Source organism: Sphaerodactylus townsendi, linkage group LG11, assembly GCF_021028975.2.
Source record: "Sphaerodactylus townsendi isolate TG3544 linkage group LG11, MPM_Stown_v2.3, whole genome shotgun sequence".
NCBI lineage: Eukaryota > Metazoa > Chordata > Lepidosauria > Squamata > Sphaerodactylidae > Sphaerodactylus > Sphaerodactylus townsendi.
In genome coordinates this window covers 53157755-53180977 of record NC_059435.1, presented here as the reverse complement: position 1 = coordinate 53180977, position 23223 = coordinate 53157755, and the positions used below count along the sequence as shown (strand labels likewise).

The 23223-nt window shown below is 39.4% G+C and overlaps 1 protein-coding gene across 8 annotated transcripts in view; it reads left to right on the top strand.

The window, feature by feature from the left end:
* The window catches only part of ADAM22 (ADAM metallopeptidase domain 22), a 122278-nt gene that overhangs the window by 69331 nt on the left and 29724 nt on the right, over positions 1 to 23223 (top strand). For all 8 annotated transcript variants that reach the window (XM_048511219.1, XM_048511214.1, XM_048511213.1 and 5 more), the window contains exons 6-23: positions 550 to 613; positions 1652 to 1721; positions 3364 to 3434; positions 4788 to 4862; positions 8452 to 8523; positions 8947 to 9113; positions 9884 to 9968; positions 11021 to 11111; positions 11475 to 11526; positions 13020 to 13119; positions 17137 to 17208; positions 18013 to 18105; positions 19004 to 19084; positions 19278 to 19328; positions 19456 to 19519; positions 20611 to 20716; positions 22274 to 22396; positions 22777 to 22945. In XM_048511219.1, coding sequence (XP_048367176.1) covers positions 550 to 613; positions 1652 to 1721; positions 3364 to 3434; positions 4788 to 4862; positions 8452 to 8523; positions 8947 to 9113; positions 9884 to 9968; positions 11021 to 11111; positions 11475 to 11526; positions 13020 to 13119; positions 17137 to 17208; positions 18013 to 18105; positions 19004 to 19084; positions 19278 to 19328; positions 19456 to 19519; positions 20611 to 20716; positions 22274 to 22396; positions 22777 to 22945 — 1606 coding nt within the window. The remainder of the gene's footprint in view (positions 1 to 549; positions 614 to 1651; positions 1722 to 3363; positions 3435 to 4787; positions 4863 to 8451; positions 8524 to 8946; positions 9114 to 9883; positions 9969 to 11020; positions 11112 to 11474; positions 11527 to 13019; positions 13120 to 17136; positions 17209 to 18012; positions 18106 to 19003; positions 19085 to 19277; positions 19329 to 19455; positions 19520 to 20610; positions 20717 to 22273; positions 22397 to 22776; positions 22946 to 23223) is intronic.

Below are 23223 nucleotides of genomic sequence, written 5' to 3'. Positions count from 1 at the left end.
CTTCAGTCCAAAAAGGAACTACAGTTCACCCATGAAGCTTCACTTGCTTATCTAAGAACCAAGAGCCCATCTAATCATGACAGGCATCTCTAGATTTGCCCCAGAGATTGTGCTACCACTTTAAAAAAAATGAATTTCCAGCTGCACACTCCTTTGAACTTTGCCACAGTGGCCAATTCTGGAAACAAATTTCTAAAAATGGCAGCAAACTGGGGATACCCAACAGATCTTGATGGGTCCTGAAAGGGAAGGTCATCTAATGTCCCTGATTTTTTCCTCTTGCTCTTTTGATTCCTAGCCTGAAAAGTGTAAGTCTTGGACTGTGCATATAAATCAGAAGTTAAATATGGTAATTATGGTCAATAATTCCAAAATAAATTATTGTTTGGATAACACCACTGCAAGCATGAGGAACTGATCATGGAAATTGGCAAGGAGCTTCCAGATGTAGTATTTTTATTGTTTTGATCTCTGAGGTTAAATTTAAAATGTTATATACATTTACTTTTATTTTAGTATGTAGTTGATACTTGTATTTTTTTTAAATAGTGGCATGTTCTACGATGGAAATCATACGTATCTTATTGAACCAGAAGAAAACTACACCTCACATGTAAGTCGAACTGTAATAGCTGTACTTTTTATGCAGATATTTGGATATTTCAAGGAAGAATATGTCACAAAGGCCAAACTGTGCTTTTAGTAAAAAGCTTAAGAGTCCTTGTATGTCAACTACTAGGTAATGGGAGATTTAAAACACAGTACTGTTTTGAGCATTTGAATTGTGAGGTATGCCAAGTCAGAAGCATGGATTTTATTTACTTCCTTTATAGCCTGCCTTTCTCACTGAATCTTAAGTGGATGAAAAAATATTAATCGTTCTATCAGACAGTGGTATCCAGTGAGCAATGTAGTAGGACAAGGGCCCTTTCTGCACGGGGCCCAAAACACCGGCCCAGGGACGGAAAAACACCTTCCCGAGGAAGGTTTTTGGAAAGCGCCGCCTTCCCATTGGCGTGGTGCGAACAGCACCGCTCTGAAGGGGCTGCTTTCCTGCCCCCCCACTCACCTTGTCCTCCAGCATCAGTCTGGAGGGCTGCTGGGACCCCTGGAGGTCAGAGGGCAGCATGGGCAGGTCCCTGCAGCCCTCCAGACTGACGCTGGAGGACGAGGTGAGTGGGGGGGGAAGCTCTTCTGCACCGGCCTCTGTGGGGGCCACTCACACGCTCCCGTGTGAACGGCCCCCTCCCCTCCACCGGCATAATTTCTCCCGGTGGAGAGGCGCCCTTTCTGCCGTGCGGAAAGGGCCAAGGATTAACAAATCAAAAACAATGCCAATTGAACTTATAAGGATAAAGAAGAACCTCCCTAATACATGGCTTACCATGCAGAAAATGGGTTACAGCAGTAGAAGATAATACATTAAAAGCAAGGTGATACATACAGTTCAGTCCTGTTTCCTTATAAAGTGACTTCCTGAATTGTTCTATAATATAGTGATAAAAATGCCAAATATTTTGTGGCATAATGTTTAACCATTTCAATTGGGTAGCTCATCTTCATTAATCACAGCTTTTAATGCACTCTTAAGGGAAAGATGGAGTTCTGTGACAGTTTTATTTTGCATTAATTTTGATATATCTTATTTCAGGATGAATTCCATTTACATTCTGTTTATAAATCCAGATTATTTGAATTCCCTTTGGATGATCTTCCCTCTGGTATGTTTTTTTAATACTTTGCTTGAAAATAATTTGATATCCTGATTAGGGGATGGACATTTTTTTAATTCCATTGTGATCTAACGAAGAACTTTCCCCCACCCCCCAGAAAGGGCAGTTTCAAAAGTAATTGGAGAGTGAAATACTTCTGATATTGCATAACAACATCTTCTTGTGTACCAAAAACAGAAACAAAGCTCTCATTATATACTCTGAATAGATATCAGCAAGTATGGAACTTGTAGCAAAATGTGTATAAAATACTTTGTAATTTTTCAGGGTTTTTATGGTTTGGGTAGATATACTTGCTTTGTACTTATTTGTATGTTTTTATTATATACATTTTTATTGATTCGAATAATTTATAAAAATGCCTCAACAAGCATTTGGATATTTCCCACTTCTGTGCATTTTTTAAACCTCCCAATGTTTTTTTTAGTTGATCTTTCTACAAACTTTTAGGATGCCCCAGATTTGCAGAAACATCTCCCCTAATCCTGAATGTCCCTTTTTATATGGATTTTTTGATCCACGTGGCAGTGTCCTCATAGAAATTAGATGTGGGATTGACTGTATGGTATCTTGTAGGAAATACTACAGAGACTCATGGAAGATTCACTGTGGATAGGAAGTATTTTGAAAGGAAAGCATTCTAGAGGAGAATAATCAGGGTACTGTGAATAACTTCATTAGTGAATTTGTTGTGTAATGTGTATCTTCACCAGATTAATTATTGTGGAAGCTTCATGGTGAGTTGCCATGTTTTTAAAGTGTCACTTTTCTTTACGGATAAATACTACATTAAATAGTGTTATTAAATAGTGACAGTTGCTTATGATTAAATTTTATATTATGGCTTCAACTAGACTTCTTGGGTGGGCAATTAGGGATTCTTCTAATGTCTGCAATCTTGCAGTATTCCCAGGGCCATCCCTTGTATTGTTATTGTACTCAGTGGGGTTCACTCTTAGGTAAGTGTGTGAAGGGTGCTACTAAATTTCTTCCATTTGTGTGAGAAAACATTTTGAGGGATTTCAAATGTAAATTGTGTTTTGAATTAATCTGGAAATGCTAATGTAACCCCCATGCCCAGAATGGGTTGGCCCAGAATGGGTTGACCCAGTAAGGGGGTGGAGACTCAGAGCAGCAGAAAGGCTGCAAGAGCTCTTCGCAGAAGACAAGGGTACCAGACTCGGACCTTGATTTCTATAAGCCCTTAACACCTTGTTAAGGGTTTTCTTTTGTGGTTGTAATGGGTGAGAGTTCTCCTGGAAACCTTCATCATGTTGCATCCTGTTCATCAAGCCCTTGGAGTCTTCAGGAGCCAGCCAACTTGCAAAGAAGAATTGGACTTGGCAGTATCAGTAGACTGTAACTAGAAGGACTTGAAATGCAAACTTAACAGGACTGCAAAGTGTAAATGTTAAATGTTGATGTTTAATGTCAATTGTAAAGAGAAGTAAACTGTTTTGTTTAAATTTCGTTCTTTGCAACTCCTTCCAAGTACTGCCCCACAGAACCCACAAGCTGAGGTTACACTTACAGTGTCTAGTGACAGTGTATTTGTGGCTTCGTTCTATTGCTGAAAATGCATATCTTTACTACCAGTCTTATATTGGCTTCAATGTATATTCCATTTTAGAGTTGTGGCGTGTGAATACCACATCACAAAGATTTGTTGTGAGACCAAGACACAGAAGAAGTAAAAGGCAGGTATGACTCCTTATGCTGCAAACGTCAGTTCTCCCTCTCCCCTGGTCAAACATACCTTCAAGCATAGTTGGCAGTATATAGATAATTTGATCTACAGTTTTTTGCCTACCAGGAGAAGACTGTTTTTAGGTTAACTGAATAGTGCAAATCAAACATTTCTTTTCCAACGCTGTTGTTTTATCATGTGATTTACCTCACCTTAAGAACATAAGAACTAGCCTGCTGGATCAGACCAGAGTCCATCTAGTCCAGCACTCTGCTACTCGCAGTGGCCCACCTTAAAAATTTCATTACACCAGAACTTTGAATTCTCTTCAGAAAAAATTGGTAGCTCTTGAACATTTCTCAGAAATGGGTGGCTTACCCCTAGAAAAGGCAGGGACTTGTATCCCTGCAGGATTTAGAGCAAGGGTTCATCAGGCCTTTATTATAGATATTATATATAGATATTATAGATATTATAGTTTGTAATCCTTTGGCTCAGGTACAAGCTTTAGCAGCTCTTCTAAGTGAAGTTAGCGATACTGCCCCCAAAACCTTGTTGACTTAGATTATATATCTTAGCCAACACATTTGTTTATTTATTATAAAATTTATTTTAGTTTATATATAGAACCAATATTGACACGTTACCTGCTTGAAATAAAGATGCAAATGCAAGAGGGGGACCTGAGAGAGAAAACTCTGCTGCATCAACTATTTACTTGATCTTTGTCCTGCAGTAGTGCCAGAGAGATTCTCTGCCTCTCCACACACAGTGTGGACTTGTGCTGGATTTATAGCCTCAATTGTACAGTTCCTCTGGGAAATATCTTGCAAAATGGGGATATACTGCAAAAGCATGCTGTGCATGATATTCATCTATAAAAGGGAAAGGAAGTGTGATACAAAAATAACTACTAAAAGCCCTGGGGGTAGAATGGTGGTGTGAAAAATCTAGCAGAGAGAAAAATTCTCAAAATCAACAGATTTGCTTTTTTTTGTGCTTCTTTTTAGCATGCAGATTAACAATTGGATTGTAAAGCCTTATTTGTTATGTAATAAATGTAGGGATGTTGTGTAGTAGAAAGATTGCAGTATTAGATTGGGGTTGGGCAACAACCAGAGTTTTAGTAAAAGACTTCCTGTCATGCTTTTACTATGGAGACATTCTGAGGGTACTGTATTAGAATTGTTAAACCTGTCTAAAACATATTGTTTAATGCTAATTTGGTGTCCAGAAGTACTTTTAGAAGTTTTTAAAAATGAGGTCACAATAAGGGAAATAAATTAGTCTAAACGTGATTTGTTCAGAATTGGATGTTTTCTGCCCCTTGCAGTTTGAATATGTACAGCATCTTATTTTGTCTGCAGGTCCATCAGAATCCACATAAGGTTGAAGAGGAAACAAAATATGTTGAATTAATGATTGTAAATGATCATCTGATGGTGAGGTTTACATACTGAGACTTTTTAAAATCATCAATAATGCAAGTGCTTGTAATACATTAATGATAAAGTGCCTACGGCAGAATGATTCTAACTGTACAGCAGATGTTGTGCAAATCTGAGCTCTTTGAAGTTATGGCTCGGGTCACTCAGGGGCAGCTTTAAGAAGAAGTAAATATAGACTATTCCAGTCTTGATAAAGCATAAGCCTATCATTCCTTCTTGATTCTTTCCTCACTAGTGTATTATGCTATGAAAATTCACCAGTTAAGTTTGAAAGCAGTCACAATTGTCATTATCGTCCCCTTCCTATGGCATAGATTTTTTCCCAAATAATTTCTAGGTATGAACATATGCATGGTTACATTAATTTTTTAAAGGATTGCAAGAAGTTCATCTGTTCCTCAAATAATTCCTTGTTCAAATAATTGGAATTTGTTAATGTTTTAGTTTTTGAGGATAGCGATCTGTGGTTCCTCATGTCGGTTATTTTTGTACAAGTCTTCTCTCTTTGAGAAGGTTTTCCACATATGAGAAGAAAAAAAGGTCAGATTTATTACCCCACCTTTCTCTCCTGTAAGGAGACTTAAAGGGGCTTACAAACTCCTTTCCCTTCCTCTCCCCATAACAGACACCTTGTGAGGAAGGTGGGATTGAGAGAGTTCCGAAGAGCTGTGACAAGCCCAAGGTCACCCAGCAGGAAGGTAGGAGTGGGGAAACAAATTTGATTCACCACATAAGACTCCTCTGCTCATGTGGAGGAGTGGGAAACAAAACCTGGTTCTCCAGATTAGATTTGTCTTCTGTTTATCAGTACACCACATTGGCTCTCATGATCCATTGTATGCTTCATTCAGGCACTTTAAAAAACAATCATCCTCCAAATTATTACATAGGACATCTGTTCATGGAATAAAAGGTTATTGATTCTTTTCTTTGTATCCCTGAGAAACAGGAAAGAAAGTAGTCCTCTTTTATTCAGTGTACTTTGGGATTATTTACTCTCCTTGCATTTATACAGCTATCTAAACTAGAGGCTGCCAAGGATGTATTTTTTCCCTTCATAATGGTTGCAAATGTTAGTTTTGCTGCCAAAAGCAAAGGAAAATATCCATTTCTGAATCTTCAGGAGCACTTATTTATGCCTATCAAATATCTAAAAGACTGCTGTGAAGGAGAGGGAGAATACCTCTTTATAAGTGACTTTTGTTTTAAAAGAGAGATTTTACTGATGGGTTTTTTCACAACGCTGTAGCATTTTCAAGGCAAGAGATGTTTGGAGAAGGTTTGCCATGTATCATGACACATCATGACCCTGGTATTCCTTAAAGGGCTTCCATCCAAATCCTAGTCAGGGCTGATCCTGCTTAGCATCTGATGAAATGAGACTAACCTCTATCCAGGGTAGGACATTGAAGATCTAGGGCATACGAATTTATTTTATAGTTTTGAAATTGTCTTTTTACTGACAATACTTTTCCTGGCACCTGCCAAGCAGATTTAGAGTGGACAAGGCCATATTTTTGGTATATTTTAAATATTTTTCATTACAAAGATCTTTTGGGATCTTTAAAATAACAAATAATATTTTATACCCATCCAGGATATCCTCCAATCTTTGCCTTGTTTCTTTTGCTGCCTTAAGGATGGGTGCATGACAATAGGCCAGCCTGCATGCTGCAGTAGTTTCTGGAATGGCCAAAAGGATTTTCTCGTAGGGTCTGGTAGGGTGCGAATTTTCTTCAGGAAACTCAACTCCAAGACTCGTAAGATCTGATTCAAATCAACATCATAGCACGTGGGAAGGGTGTTGGGGGGGGGGAGCGTTAAGGCTTCCCCAGTGCTGATCTGAAATAGGTGACCACTGTATACCCTGCTAAGAGCTGCATGTATGATCCGATGGCGCATGTGCTGCCCCTGACAGGACAAATGATGGCTTCCCAGGGACATTGTAGATCAAAATATGACATTGAGGAGAAAGGCTAAAGTTCCCTTCCTGCATACCAGACTGTCTCCATCCAAATTGGGTTCTCAGCTCTCAAGAGCTGCATTCCCAGCAGGGAGTCCATAAAGCTGTATCTGATTGAAAATCCTTGTGACTGATCTAGAGATGGCCGTAATGTATAATTTGGCCTTATAATGTTTTTTGGAAGAAGAAGAATATTATAAAAGTGAATGAGCGAAGCTGTTGTAGTTGGCATAGGAAAAGAGGCAGTCCTGCAGTTAAGACACTCAAAGGCCATGCAGGGCTTTTCATATGATAGCCAGTGCCTTTAACTGAGACTGGTACCAAACAGGCAGGCAATGGAGTGACTGCAGAATGGGTATACTATGGATGGATGTTCCACCTGGTTTCTGATAATAGCTGAGTTGCAGCATTTTGCAACTGAGTCTAGTGTTCATGTTACCCTCTGAAATGGGATGATTGGAATCCAGCCGTCTTGAAATTCAGATAGTAGTTCCAATATAGTGTTGTAGTTCTGTTCCTGTCACAGTACTGTTTGTTTTTATGGATAGAAAGAGAGGGTACTTACCACATACAGGTAATGAAGGGAGTTTGACCGAAAAGTAGCATCTTGAATTCAGTCTTGATTCTTGTAATAGGTAGCTAGTAAAAAAGGCAAAGGTAATCCCCTGTCCAAACACTGGGTCATCACCATGAGGTAATGCCACATCATGACATTTACTAGGCAGACTGAGTTTACGGTTTGCCATTGCCTTCCCCAGTCATCTACACTTTACCTCCCGCAAGCTGGGTACTCATTGAACTCTGGTCATGAGCAGAACTTTGATTACATCATTGAGCTCATCTTCTAGTCCCGTCTAGCTTGTGGCTTCCAGAAAAAAAGGTAGAGGGACCCCAGAATTTTAGGAGAAAGCATGTTGGCTTTTGGCAAGAACTGCCATAAGTGGGCTAGATTGTTCTGGAATTTCAGATGTTAAATCGGATTTATAATAACAATTTGGACTGCTGATGCATTATGTCAGGAGACATTAACTTTTAAAATGTTATGTGGCTTCAGAACATTTAACTCTGGGAAAGAAAAAACAAGGAATTGGTAGCATGTATTAGTTCTAAGGAGTGTAATTGAGACGTGACTGTGAATCATAATGTACATTATAAAAAACAACAGTTTGTGAAATAGCACAGTTGAAGCCAAAAATTTCAGCTTAAAATGTTTCAAGTTCAAATTTTTGTCATTCTTGTTTAACACAATTGCATCATGGACATTTGCACTACCACATCTACTGGCGAGCAGATATAATGTCACTACTTCAAGGTTGCATTTTTGGAACACCACAATGCCATAGCTGTTGGAACTGTCCCATCCTAAGAACATATGTACTGACCCAGTTTTGTTACAAATTAGTGCTACTCTATTTTCTTACTACCTTTTGTTGGCCACGATTAATAAACTTAGTTTTCACAGTTATCATTGTTTACAAAATATCATTATTTACAAAAGTTAATAATGTTAATAGCTGATTTGTTTGCCAGTCATAAGCAAGCAATGCCTTTAATAAAGTTGTTTCTGAATGTAAATTGTGTTTCAAAAATGTTTAGAATTTGTCTTTTTTTGTTTCTCAGTTTAAAAAGTATCGATTATCAGTTGTCCTCACAAACAACTTCGCTAAATCAGTAGTGAATGTGGCAGATATGGTAAGTATAATTTACCAGCTCGTGTCCTAGATATATTGTGAGTCTTATCATAGGTATGGTAATTTCAGGACAGAGTGAGAGAGAGAGATAGCAATAGCATCTTTCTTTGTCAATATCAATGTAGCCAGACTCTTAAGGGCAGATGGTCACGCTTATCTCCATAGAACCATCCATGCATGTAAGCTTAAGGTTATTGTAAAACATATTGCTGAATCAAAGCTGTGATTTTAAAAAAAACTATTCTTTTTTTAATATGACCTTTAAATATATTCTGACTTTAAAACCATGATCACAATGTGTTCAGTCTGTTTGAAAGGAGATGGTAATTGTTCACCATTAATGTAATATTCTCTATACTCAATATATATTTTCAATGCGGCAAAAGTTACTGTTTACTGTTTGTTTCATTTGTTAATGTGCCAGATTTATAAAGAACAACTCAACACCAGGATAGTATTGGTTGCTATGGAAACGTGGGGTACTGATAACAAGTTTACCATATCTGAAAACCCACTGGTGACTCTGCGTGCATTTATGAAATACAGGAGGGATTTTATCAAAGAGAAAAGTGATGCCGTTCATCTTTTTTCGTACGTAATTTCATTTGGCTTTTTTGTTACTGCATGGGATAGGGAGCCCTAACCCTCTTGTTCTATTGATAGTACTGGCTGACACATTTTTCCATGTATACTTGTAAGACCACTGAACAAAATACTCAGAACTGAGCTAGGAAATAAAGTAAAACTATATTTTTATTGTGCTGTAATTCTGTTTTTTTAAATACCCAAGCCCAAACAGCAGTTTCTATAAACATCTGTTGGGGTAATCTGAAAAAACACCCCAAAAATACAAAAAAATTCAAATGTACCCGAATTTTTCAGATATACCTGAATATTCGGGTTTATTCGAATATGTCATTTATCTTATTCAGGTATACAGATAATTTTATAAATAAATTAATCCCAAATAAATCTGAATTTTACTGAATTTCTAGGATATTTACCAACCCTAATTTTAAGGCAGGATTTCTCTAATCCTATTCTCTGTAGGAGTTTCACAGCACATATGCAGCCCTTGTGATTACTACACACAGCACTGAAACTATGCAGCTAATAATATGGAACTCTACTGGTTTACATAACATGCAGAAACAAACATGGAAGTGGGTAGCACAGTCTACCTAAAAATACATTTTCCCATACCCATGGTTACCTCTTTCCATATGTTTCCATTATTATGAAAGTGATGAATCAGCAAAGTAGGAAACCCTCACACACCTCCTCTTTTCTTTGCCTGTTTTGAACATTATAGTTTTTAGGTAACTATTGTTTTCTAATTGTTTTCTTCTGTTTTTTTTAAGAGGGAGTCAATTTCAGAGCAGTCGCAGCGGGGCAGCTTACACTGGTGGAATTTGCTCATTACTAAAAGGTGGAGGTGTGAATGAAGTAAGTCTTCACAGCTCTAGAAATACCCACTGGCACTGGCACTGATCTCAGCATTTCACCGTATGTTTTGACAAAACCATCTCTAGTTCTATGTTCGTTATGTGTAAATGCTCTGGGCTAGGAAGTTTCAAGAATCAATCCCCTTTGTGTCGGGTTCTAGAGTTCTCCAGGCCAGGGGAAAATACCTAAACCATATTCTCTCTAGATCTCTTAACAGTCTGTTTTGATCTAAAAATAATGAAAACCTGAATTTGATGAACTTTTTATAATGGGAAGTTTAGACCAAGCTACCATCTTTATATGCCTTTAGAGTTCCTTTACTGGGTGTTAGATAAAAGTGCAAGCATTGATATACTTTTCGATTTCAACTTTTAAAGAGCAGTTTGTGGTTTCATTTTTAATTCCACACTCACAATTTCAGAAAGCCCTGAGCTTCCTAGGGTAAGATGATGCTTGATAATATTGACACTAAGGCCCCTTCTGCACACTTTCAAACCACTTTCACAACTGTTTGCAAGTGGATTTTGCTATTCCGCACAGCTACAAAGAGCACTGAAAGTAGTTTGAAAGTGCATTATTCTGCATGTGCGGAATGAGCCTTAGAATCTGCCTATGACATAATAGGGCAATATACTGTAGCTCTCCAAAATCCTAGCATCTTCAGGTAATTTGTTTAGTCTTAAACAGTGCCATCCAAAGCAGAGTAACATTATTTGAAGTATACTTGCAAGTGACTCTACTTAGGAATGCACAATTACGAAGTTGAGTGCTCCAAGCAAAATTGAGAGTGGCAGATGCACATTTCCATGTATTTGCTGCTTCCAGGAAATGATATACCGTAATTAATGCTGTTTGTTTTCAACGTGATTTTATTTGTATAAATCTGCTTGTTTGTTGTTCATCTGCAATTGAAGAGTTCACCTGTAAACTGAAAGCTCCAAGCTTGAGCATTCTTTTTTTTTCATCAGGACCATTATTTCATAAACTGTTTAGAAAGCTGTACTTGAAGGTTGATATCTTGCTTCCAAAGCAATTACTTTCTTCTTTTTCAGTTTGGAAAATCCGATTTAATGTCCGTTACATTGGCACAGTCCTTAGCTCACAATCTTGGTATTTTCTCAGACAAAAGAAAACTTCAAAGTGGTAAGGTTTTTCAAATGAGTATGGCTATTATTTTTCAAAATGTTAATTTCTCTGCATCCTTTAATACATTTTATGTCCTTCACTTTTTCAGTCTTTATAATTTTACATGTTTGTTTTTAAGAAAGTGCAGCGAAGGGAATCCAGCTGAATTTTTGGGGGGCAAGAGTCTTTTATTAAATATGGAATGGGAGATAATTGATTGTGGTATCATAAATGCAATTTTGGCTTTCTTGACACTTCAGAGGGAGTTCATTTTAGGAATTTACCTGGGCATTATTAATTTAAAATATTTCTTTAAAACAGAATGTGTGCCAAAATAATTTAGAAGCTCAAATTGAGTGTGACTTATTTGTTTATTTTTAGGTGAATGTAAATGTGAGGATACATGGTATGGATGCATAATGGGAGATACCGGGTAAGACATTTAATTAGGAAAATTGCCATGAAATAGAAATGTAAATTAATTGTTGGTAAGTTGTGAAAAAAGTAACTATGCTGAATATATGGTCTCAGTTGTGTCCAGGTACTCAAAGTTACTAAAATGAAATATGATGGACACTTTTAAGCTGACATAGGATGTGAGTGAATTACTGTATTGGCTTAAGTAGTATTACACTTCATAAGTGATCAACAAATCACAATGACAGAACTATTATAACAATCACAAAATGATGCCTTGTTATTCTCTAAAGAAGCTGCAGAATTTAAAATGGTTCAAGGTTTTCTCATGTAGATGGCTATGAGTTGGATTCAGCCAGTTTTTTTCAGTCTCAGTTCCTGAGCATAATACTGGCCCTAGCCACATGATTTTTGTACGTAGAATCCCATGATTCTCAGCATACCCTTTTTGGATGGTTAGTATGTGAAACTTATAATGAATCAGGCCGTTGGTCTATCAGATTCAGCCAGGATTGTTTACTCTGACTAGAGACAGCTGCCCATGATTTTAAGTCCATGTTTTTTTAGATAACCCACTATCCGATCTTTTTTTTAAACTGGAGATGCCAGAGATTGAATCTGGGACCAGTCGCTTGCATAGTAGATTCTTTGTCACCAGCAAAAAAGCTGCTTGGACTCAACCCATGTTTTAATGGCTGCTGATCACGATGGCTAAACATTAATTGGAAACAGTGTGACCTGAAGCAACTTATTGGAAACAGGATGATCGATCGAACAGACCCATGGTCGGATCTAGCATGGCTGTTCTGCTAGATTCCTTATCATTGGTTGAGGAAGCTTGTGGGTATCTTTTCTTGTCTGAGGAAGACCAACGTTTGTCTAAAAATTAATCTGCACTTTTCAAGTTCTGTTTAACTAATGTGTAACAAAAGCAACAATAATCTCTTCAGTACTTCATGTTGTTTTAGAGCATCTTAGAATATATTGGGTCTCCTTTTTCTCTGAAACTTTGAAAAGTGATCAGCAGCATAAATATGAAAACAAGCAGTGCTCTTTCAGGCTAATCATTCTTCTTAATCATATGTATAGTCTTTGCTGCATTGAGACCTCATAGAAATATTCTAATCTGAACCATACTTGTGTTTTGCTTTTATACTATTTAAACAAAAATATAAGTGCCGCTATATTCTGTGAATATTTATATGGGTTTTACATGTGAGGAATCCTTGCATGTGATCATATTCCTTGTAATCTTTCTATACCCATGGCTGGTCCAGATAATCCACCAATATAACAAATAAAAGCTAGATGTAGGGGTAAACTGCAGTGTCATTTTGATTACACTGTTCTTCCTGGGTTTAATTTATAATGAAGCAGATCAACAAAACATCCCCCCACCCTGAATTTTCCATGAAACTACTTTAAGCCCTGTGTCACTTCAGATATTTCAATCATTAATGAATTCAAATAATCAATCAACCAATAATAAATGTCTTTCTTCATTAACAGCTATTTCCTTCCATCCAAGTTCTCCAAATGTGATGTTGAGGAATATCATGAATTTTTAAATAGTGGAGGTGGATCCTGCCTTTTCAATAAGCCTTCCAAGGTAATTAGAGGAAGGTAGCATCCCACTGTTCTGTTGTTCAGATAGAGGTTACTGTCATGGCCATTGTTCTGAAATGCTAGCTAAAAAACAAGTATGAGTTGTTACAGTAATAATTGTTATCTGTTATCAATTCCCAGTGTTGCATGTGGATGTGTGGAGACTCATTCAATTGATAACCATAATGCATGTTTTGTTGGAAAAGAAATTGGCCGCAGCCCAAATTTATGTAACATATAACCAAAACTTTTGAAGCTGGGCGAGCATAACAGAGCACATCCTGGCCCCTAGGCAGCAAACCGCTGTACCTGGTTATAGGGCAGCCCCAGCTGACCCCTTAGGCCAGGGGTAGGGAACCTGTGGCTCTCCAGATGTTCAGGAACTACAATTCCCATCAGCCTCTGTCAGCATGGCCAATTGGCCATGCTGGTATGGGCTGATGGGAATTGTAGTTCCTGAACATCTGGAGAGCCGCAGGTTCCCTACCCCTGCCTTAGGCCCTTCGGACAGAACCCTTGTCCAGCACATCCCCCAAGGGAACTGGAACAGAAAGTTACTAGGTGCCACATGGACGCAAATCCAATTTGTGACACCCCTCCCTGCCGGGCAGTGAGCTCTCGGTGTGGCCCCAAGGCTTGCCTTCAAGACCTCTATCGCCACCACGAACCTCATATGGAGGCCCCCGAGGTGGGAAGGTCCAGCATGCAAGCTACTACCTTCCCGAAATAGGATGTGCTCTTATGCCCAAACCACCCAGTGAACTGCGACAAAACATAACAGTCAATAAATTCCTATAACCTGTCAAATCTGGGAGGGAAGGGAGGGCCTTCTCAAGCTGCTGGCCTTGAAAGAGGCTGGACCCTGCCGACGCAGCTTTTTATAGGCTGCCCAGGCCCCTGTCACGTGTCGGTACCCGGCCACGTGACATGTTCAGGCCGGCCGGCAGGGAGGAGGAAGCTTTCCTTCGTTCCTCCCCTGCTGCAACGGCGCCGCCAGGCTGAAGCCTGGGGTGCGATTTATCAAAGGAGCCATACATATTAGTGTGTGCCTTCACTGGATTCCCACTGTCTGCCAGCTGCAATATTAAGACTGCTGATTTTGAGCTTCATTGCACTAAATTGCTTGGGCACCTTTGTTACGCAGGAGGAGAAGCAGTCTCTCAATAATGTGGGGAAAATTAGCTCAGAGCAGACTGCTTATTAATAGTTCAAGAGGCTGGGTAGGGAATCTTTTATACCAATGTATAGAAAGATCAGCTCTTGGAAGAAAATTCACAGGGAGGAATATAATGCAAATTTGACAAATTTGGATAATATGGGTAATACGATTGCGACAGGAAAAGGATCTGGGATTCAGAACCAAACTGCCAGCAGCTGGTTCCAGGGAGCAACATGTTGGGCACAGTGACAAAGAGGGAAAGGTGTGAATGGCACTGGGTGATTGGCCCTTTGGAGGGTAGGATAGGGTGAAGAACCACCTCTGGGGGGGTGTCAGGACAACCTTTGGGAGGTACTACGACAACCTCTGGGAGGTGTCCAAATGGATTGTTTGAGAAACAATAGAGTGCATTGTAAAGTGGTCAGGAGATGTTAGTTATAGAAGGGAGTACGTGGGTTAAGATAATCAGGGGAGGCAATGTCGTCAGAGATCTACTTGTGGCTGGAAATGAGTACCCATTCAGCAAGGCTACTGAGGACACATTCTTCCTTGGCTGTGGAACTGAAAATGCGCTGCTATGGCAAGCAAGGTTAGAGCATGAGAACAGAAAGAAAAATTCCTGGAAATTCCTTGTAGGTAGACCAGGCTATTGCCAGAGAGTGGGCTCCCCTTCTCTGCAACAGCAGTATCACCCTTTAGGCTGGCATGCAGGCAGGGATGTCTGTGAATAAGCACTCCCCCCCCTCAAGGCCAGGGCAGTATGGTAACACTTTAGAGATGCCAAGTGTTTTATTGTGATCTTTTGATCTGTGAAGAATATCCTCTTAATTGCTCTATTGGTATGCAAACTGGTATAATAGGCTTGTACGAGCTATCATGATTGTTCAGCCTGCCTTTGTTGGAGTAGATATATAGGTATATAGGTATAGACACACACACATAAGTTGTTTGAGGTAAAGAAAGTTGTGAAGTTTTGTATAATTTTGTGTTTTGCTTAAAACTTTAGATAAATTTCTACGGTGGTAGTACTTTTTTGGCAGAATGCAGAGAGAATGCAGAGATCAGTAGCTTCCTCCTCTTAGAACATGGTAACTAGCCCATATGTAAACATACTGCCAATGTATAGCCACTTACACTTTCTTTCTGTACACAAAAAGTGACCTGAGATACAAACCAACCCCAGCAAAATTGACATTTGGGATACCTTTTTACTTTTGCGCATAAAATACATTTGGGGTAAAGCTAAATACCTAGTGAGTTTTCCCCTACAACACTGCTCCAGGGAACCAGAAGGGAAGATAAGTCCCTCCTTAAAAATCCTGAGAACAGCTGCCTCACGACAGAGAAGGATGTTCTTGGGGTTCAAAACTACCCTTGACTTAGACAAACAAATTTTGAAATTTTCATGTTATAATTGCAGTTATCTCCCACCTGAAGTAAAAGTGTTATTCCAGACTCTTGATATTTAGCCATTGTAAAACCCAGTGTCTCCTCTTGCCACAAACAAATTGTTGTAATATACATTGGAATGTGACCTAAGGTTGAAATATACCCCCGAATACATTTTTTTTCAGAGCACTGCTTTAAAGATTATGTTAGACATTGTTGAGACTGGAAAGGAACCTCCTGCAGCTAAAAAGGAAACGGACAATGGCATGCAGACAGTCATTTTCCTGAGTCTTTCTTTCAAAGCACTCTTGCCCCTACCAACAAAATGCTTTTGGGTTGTCCAACTTTTAGAGGAGTAGCTTGGGGATTTCTGTGAAGAGAACTTTTGAAATAATAAAGGGGCAGACTGGGCAAGCATTTTAAACATAAATGTGCCTGTTTGGATCCTGGTCATGGAATACATGTCCCGAAACCCCTGATTTAAATGTAATTTTGATTGTCCGTTGAAGTATTATAAAACAAAGAGTGAGTCTTTTCAACAACATTCATCTTGTTACACATAAGACTGATTATCCTTGGCAAAAAATGTTGTTTATGTTTTTTAAGCGTTAAACTGGAGAGCTGTGCCATAGCTGCGTGTGTTTTCTTTAAACAGCTAGTGGCAGATGGAGAGGATAGTTAAATCCTCTTTATTCAGTGATTCCTGTAGGTTTACAGCTATCTGTTCTTAAGTAAAAACATCTTTTTTTCCCAGTAGTCTTGCATAACTGTATTATAAATCATGCTGTATAGATTATGTTTAGCATCACAGGACAGATTATAAACATTCAGATTTTTTTCTTATGCAGTACTGAAATATACCCTGACCTGGATGGTCCAGGCTAGCATGATCTCATCACATCTCAGAAACTAAATAGCATCAGCCCTGGTTAGTACTTAGATGGGATACCACCAAGAACATCTAGGGCTGCTGCATAGACACATTCAGTGGCAAACCACTTCTGAATGTTCATTTCCTTGAAAACTCTATGGGGCTGCGATAAGTTGGCTGCAATTTGATGGCACTTTCCCCCACCTCACCACTGAAATAAAGAAAGCAAAATTCTGAAAAGGAAGAATAAACCTGCAACTGAAACATTAAAACTTCTTCCAGTTCTGTATCTTTCCCGGCACTGTACTTATAACACATGTAAAAGGAGAATGCTTGTTAAACTCACAGATAGGGAAAGATACATTATAAATCTCTCAATAGAGGGACAAGTCTTTCCAAAGGAAAAAGAAGGTGCTAACTCTTGCTTAACACAGAAAAGAACATTTCACTTTATTTTGTATAAGTTATCACAAATGCGATTTGCCTGGTATGAATGATTAATGGAAAGAACACGATGCTGACTTTTTAAGTTACTTTTAAAACTTAATAAAGCGTTTCCATATCTGTAAATATTTTCCCCACTGTATCTTTTTCTACTGCAGCTCCTTGATCCTCCAGTATGTGGCAATGGTTTTGTTGAAGCTGGCGAAGAGTGTGACTGTGGTATTCCTGCAGTAAGTCCTCCAATGTGTAGTTACAGGAGCAGCTCTTCTAGTTAGGTGCAGAGCCCTTCATTTCCAAATTGAAATAGTTAGAGATAAAGAATCCTATATGAGGAAAGCTCTGACTTGGATAACTCCAAGTCTAGCCTGATGTGATCAGATCTCAGAAACTAAGCAGGGTTGGCCCTGGCCAGTTTTAATCTTCAAGAGTCAAGCTTGCAGTTTACTCGACCCTAGCCTCATTGAGGCTAGGATCAGACTGAGCTTCTGAGCTCACCAGCTCCAGTTTTATACTGTTGGCCCTGCCTCCTGGTAGCATTTTCTTCAGGAGATTAAAGGAATCCAGATGAATTTTTGGAGTGGCAAATGGAACATTAAATTCCACTCCAGTGCACATTCATTACAGCACACCAGCTATTACCCAAGCTGGAAGGAATGTCTGCCATCTATTTACTTTTGCAGCCTTTATTGTTCCCACCCTCTGAGAGGTGTCTAGAGATCTTTTATTACAATTGTTCTCCAGACAGCAAGACCAGCTTTTTCCCCTGGATAAAATGGCTGCTTTGGAGCGTGGACTCTCTGGCATTATAACCTGCTGAAGTCCCTCCCCTCACCAAACCCACTCTCCTTAGGTTCCACCCCAAAAATCTCCAGGTATTTCTCAACCCAAAGCTGGTAATTCGAAGTCCTCCATTTCCTAATGCCCTAATCCTCAAGCTATTCCTGCCGACAGTATTTTATTTATAGGAAGATGCAGATGCTTTTGATGAAGTGTGTTTTCCAATCTTACATTACATAGTTTCTTCTACTCCTCAGGAATGTGCTATTGAAGGGGGTGATTGCTGTAATAACTGCACACTAATGGCTACCTCCCAGTGCAGTGATGGACTTTGTTGTAAGAAATGTCGGGTATGTATGTAGGTGGCTTTTGTTTTGGTATTTAAATAGGCTAGCTTGTCTGCTTTCATGAAGATTAGCAGGCCTTGCTAACTTTCTCAAGCTTCATTTTCAGAGTTTAGTAAAAATTATTGAAAATTTTTCTTTGCAGGAAGGACATTTTTGTAATAATCACTTTGTTCCCATGCCTGCAAATTGAGAGATATTTGCTAAGATACAGGATCAAACAGAAAGGCGTTGACACCATCACAGTAGTTCAGCTTTCCAGAAAAAACTAATTGTATAGAGAGTCAGTGTGGTATAGCAATTAAGAATGGTGCATTCAAATCTGGAGAACTGGTTCGATTCCCCACTCCTCCACATGAAACCTCCTGGGTGATCTTGGGTCAATCACAGTTCTCTCAGAACCATAGGTGTAGCTGCCATGAAGACATCTGGGGACATACGCCTGAGGCCCCTGTGGGAGTCATGTGAGGAGCATAAAAATCACCCCCCACACTTCCAGAAAGGAGGAAGGGCGTGGCTAGGCCCCATGTGATGTGCATGTGCCTGGATGGCATGTGCACATCGCACCGAGGCCTAGTCATGCCCCTCCTTCCCAGAAGTGGCTGGGCCTCACCCCCCCCACAGTGCTCCCCCCAGTGGGAGTGTAGCCTGGTGGGAAGTGGGAAGTGTAGTGGGCTGGGTGCTGCGGGGGGGAGGTGCCATTTTTGCCCTGGGCGCCATTCCCCCCCCACTCCTCTGCTCAGAACTGTTCCTGCCCACATAGAGGCCGTCAATGGCAAACTACCTCCAAACATCACTGCACCATAAGGCAGCTGTGACTTGATGGCTCTTTCCACCACCACATGATGTTCTGCTTTGAACTGTTGACAAGGTATATACATGTTCTGATCTTTCTTTTCCCCAGTTTGAAGCAAAAGATGTTGTGTGCAGAGACGCAGTTAATGATTGTGATATTCCGGAGCGTTGTACAGGATCTTCAAGTCAGGTGAGGTTTCAAAACAAAAGAAATTCAAACTATGAGTAACATGGAGTTGCTTAAAACTAATTTTACGGGAGGGAAACAATATATAAAAACTATGTATGAAAAGCTACATTTGCATTAATTTTAGATATAATACAGCATTAAAAATACCTTCACTGTCCATCTTATCAAGTGGCTCCCTTCACTTTATCTCTAGTGTTCTCCAAATCTTCACAAAATGGATGGGTACTCATGTGATAATAAGCAGGTATGTGTGATTTTTTAATTTTATTTTTAGAATTGTAACAATATAGGATAAGCAAATCTAAAATGGATTTGTTCATATGTTTGAAAAAATGTTAATGTTTTATGTCCTTGTGTTGCTTTCTCTTTAGGGCACATGTTTTGGAGGACAATGCAAAACAAGAGACAGACAGTGTAAATACGTTTGGGGAGAAAGTGAGTAAATACTCTAAAGATTTTTAGCTGATGCCCTTTTGAAATGCCACTTCTTTGGCCTCAGGGCAGATGACATTTAATGTAAGAGACAGACAATATGACATGCCATGATGAACACTGATGGACTTTTGCATCCTTTACAACTATTTTTTAACAAGACTCTTCCCACCTTAAGAGAAGTCAGATCTGTACTTCTGTCCTACTATGCCTGATGAAGGGAGCTTTGACTCTTGAAAGCTTACACCTTATAATTCTTGTTGGCCACTAAGGTGTTACTGGACTCAAATCTAACCGTTCTGCTGCAAACAACACAGCCACTCTCTGAAACTAATCACACATTCTCCTCTACATTATCCTCATAACAACTTTGTGAGGTAGGTTAGGCTGAGAGCACGTGACTGGCCCAACATTACCCAGCAGGCAGAGTTGGAATTCAAACTTGGGTGCCTAGATCCTAAGCCAACACACTAATCATGAGGCAACACCTGGAGGCTGTCCATGTGTTTTTGTGTATCCTCTGGTGCTTTTTAAGCCACAGGAGTCATAGAATACAATGCAAGGCTGCAAAAAGAAAAAGAAATTTGTAGAGAGAGCCAGTAAGACTGGAATTTCATAGAAAACAGCCATTCATTCCACCTGAAGCACCACAAACTGCTAAAAGGAAAATATCTGCCAGCTTGTGTTCTTTCATGAAGATGCAGTACTTTATAAACTCTCCATTAATCTTTCCATATTCCAATTACATTTTCTTTTATTTCTCCCTATCACTGAGGTTTTGGGCCTTGTGTATGCTTGAGTTGAAAGCCTTCAGTCAGGGATATTTTTGTTTTTAAATTCTCTGTGAAGCACATCATTTATTTAAAAGGTAATAGAAGTATTGTGTTGGATCCTATGGATTCATTCTGCTAGCAGAGGTAGAAGTCTCCAGAATGGAAGACTCGGACAGATTCAAAGGATCAGCCCAATGAAATTTTTGAAGTTCCTAGAGTATATTTTACAGTTTATACTCTGGTTTCAGTCCTTGAGATTACAGTTCCCGTTTATTTTTTAAAATATACATCATTAACTAAAGAAACATATTTCTGTTTTAGATGTGGCAGCTGCTGAAAAATATTGCTATGATAGACTGAATATAGAAGGAACTGAGAAAGGTAACTGTGGCAGAAATAAAGATACTTGGATACAGTGTGAAAATCAGTAAGTTTAATTATTTTGTTTGCAAAGTTAATTTGTTTTAGAACTCCTTGCCCCAAGCATTGTTGGCTACATGCACCCCTCCGGAACATTCTGTCTCAAACACACACATCCACATTTGCAATCTCTAATCTCTGCGGCTGAGAATGAGCAGGGTATGAATACAATACAAACAAACAAATAGATAAAAAGCTCTCCACAGTATGCAGCTGCATCTGTTTTTCTAGCCACTTTCATTACTATTAACTAGCAACCTTGCCCCCAGAGGCTGAGTTTGGGGCAAAAATGATAGCAGACCATGTGGAATTTTGCCTTTTAGATGGATTTCTGACAGTCGCACAACAACAACAACAACAACAACAACAAAAATGTCATATTCAAGACCTGTTTTCCACATTCAGTTGTAATGTTGGATGACCTCCGCATGGTAGAAGAAAAAAACAACCCCAGCTGTCTGGGAAAATAACATGGGCTTCTATTGAAGATGTACAGAAAATAATTCTTCACACCAGTGGGCTGGTGGTGGAAACCGCAGATTAAGTGGGAGGAAAGATTCCTGCTGTTATAAGATTTTTTCTTTCAAGCACTTTTAAAAAAGGCTTTTGATGAGTAAATTAGATGTGATGCTGGGAGTTCTTTGAACATTTCCTTAAATTGATCTTTTAAGGGAAATAGTTAGTGTATGAATACAATGCGATGCGGGGAGAGTGTGGGTATACTTATCCCATGTGGTTTTCCTAACCGAAACTAACATTGCCCAAGCTATCATTAGGAAGAGAAGGGAGGGAAAGTTGGCACCCTTCTGTTGCCTATCTTTTGTTCCCTTTCAAAGCTATTGAGCATGTGCGTGAGTGGGTAATGTTTGACTTCATTTGACAAAACTATAGTCGCAGATGAAAGAATCAAACGTTTCTTCTCTGCACTGTTAACCCAATCTGAACAGAGAACCTATGTGGGTACTATTCATTGAACTCCTTATTTGCATTTACTTTGGTCCTATATAAGTCTAAGAGTAGTGGATTTTTTTAAAAAAAGAACTGATAGTATATAGAGGTTTGGTATATTTTACCTTTTTAGGGATCCCCGGCTTTTTTCAGCCCACAACGCCTTTGAAATTCTAATACGGTGTAGTGGGTGCAGTCACAAAATGGCTGCTTCTAGAGGCTGAACGAGCCACAAAATGGCTGCTGCAGCTTACCTTCAACTACACAGTGAAGATTCCTGTATGGTGGTGGATGCTGCTGCAAAGCAACATTTTAAAAAATCTGCATAGCCTTTAAAATCTTCGGTAGCCAATCAGAAGCCCTTCTGAGCAAAAGCCCCACTTTCTAAAAACACTTGGCAGGTGCCAAGAAAGGTATTGGTGGGTACCATGGTGATCATGGACACCACACTGGGAACCCCTGACTTGTTTTCTCCCTCCTATGAATGCAACTGTTCCCTATTACACTGTGTTTAATCATATTGACTTACATGCAATTTCCCATGGACCTTCATGAGAAAGACAGACTATAAATAACGTAAGTACATAACTAGTGCTTGTTCAATCTTTCCTTACAGGGATGTACTTTGTGGCTATCTTCTGTGCTCCAACATTGTTTCTAACACCCCAAGACTTGGTGAACTAGAAGGTGAAATCACATCATCTTTTTTCCAGACTTCAGGGAAATCCTATAATTGCAGGTAAAATTCAGTATGATATATACTATATAAAACCCTGGTAGCTGAATACTATAACTTTTGGGGGGTTGGGCATTGTGCCCTACTATGAGCTTTCCCATTTAATCTTGGCCAGATTCCTTTCCTAACTGCAGTTACGATTCCATGTGACTTTTGTTCATGTGGGTCCCTTTCAGAGGTCAAAAGTTCCCTCTCCTTCCTGTCTCCCCTATGGAAAAGCTCCAATTTTTGAAGCTTCCACATTTACTGTGGAAAGTAAACTAGTACTGCTGTTATCTAGTTTTATCACATTATGAACCTTTTAAAAAAAACGAAGAAAATATTTTGGATCGTTGTAAAAGTGAGCTTCGTTTGTTAAGGCATTGTTTTTGTTTGTTTTGCAGTGGTGGCCATGTTAAGCTAGAGGAAGATACCGATCTTGGCTATGTAGATGATGGGACACCCTGTGGTCCTGAAAGGATATGTTGGGAACACAAATGTCTTGCTGTGGATTCGTTTAACTTCAGCTCCTGCCCAGGAAGTACAGGAGGCAACATTTGTTCAGGACATGGAGTAGGCTTATTCTTTTGTTATGGTATTGTACGGGAGTGATGGATTTACTTGATGCACACTGAACCTTCAGCATAGTAAGGGTTAAGCCTCCTAACAGCTGACTGGAATGCAGAGGAAATAAGAAAAAGAGAGAGCTGACAGTTGTCAGAAGGGAGCTAGCAGCCCAAAGGCTGGGTGTTAAGGAGGAATTTAGCTGTGGATGGAGGAAACATAATTTTTTAGAAACCCCAAGGAGGGAAGTAAATACTGAAGGTAACCGGCTTCCTGGAGGGCAGAGA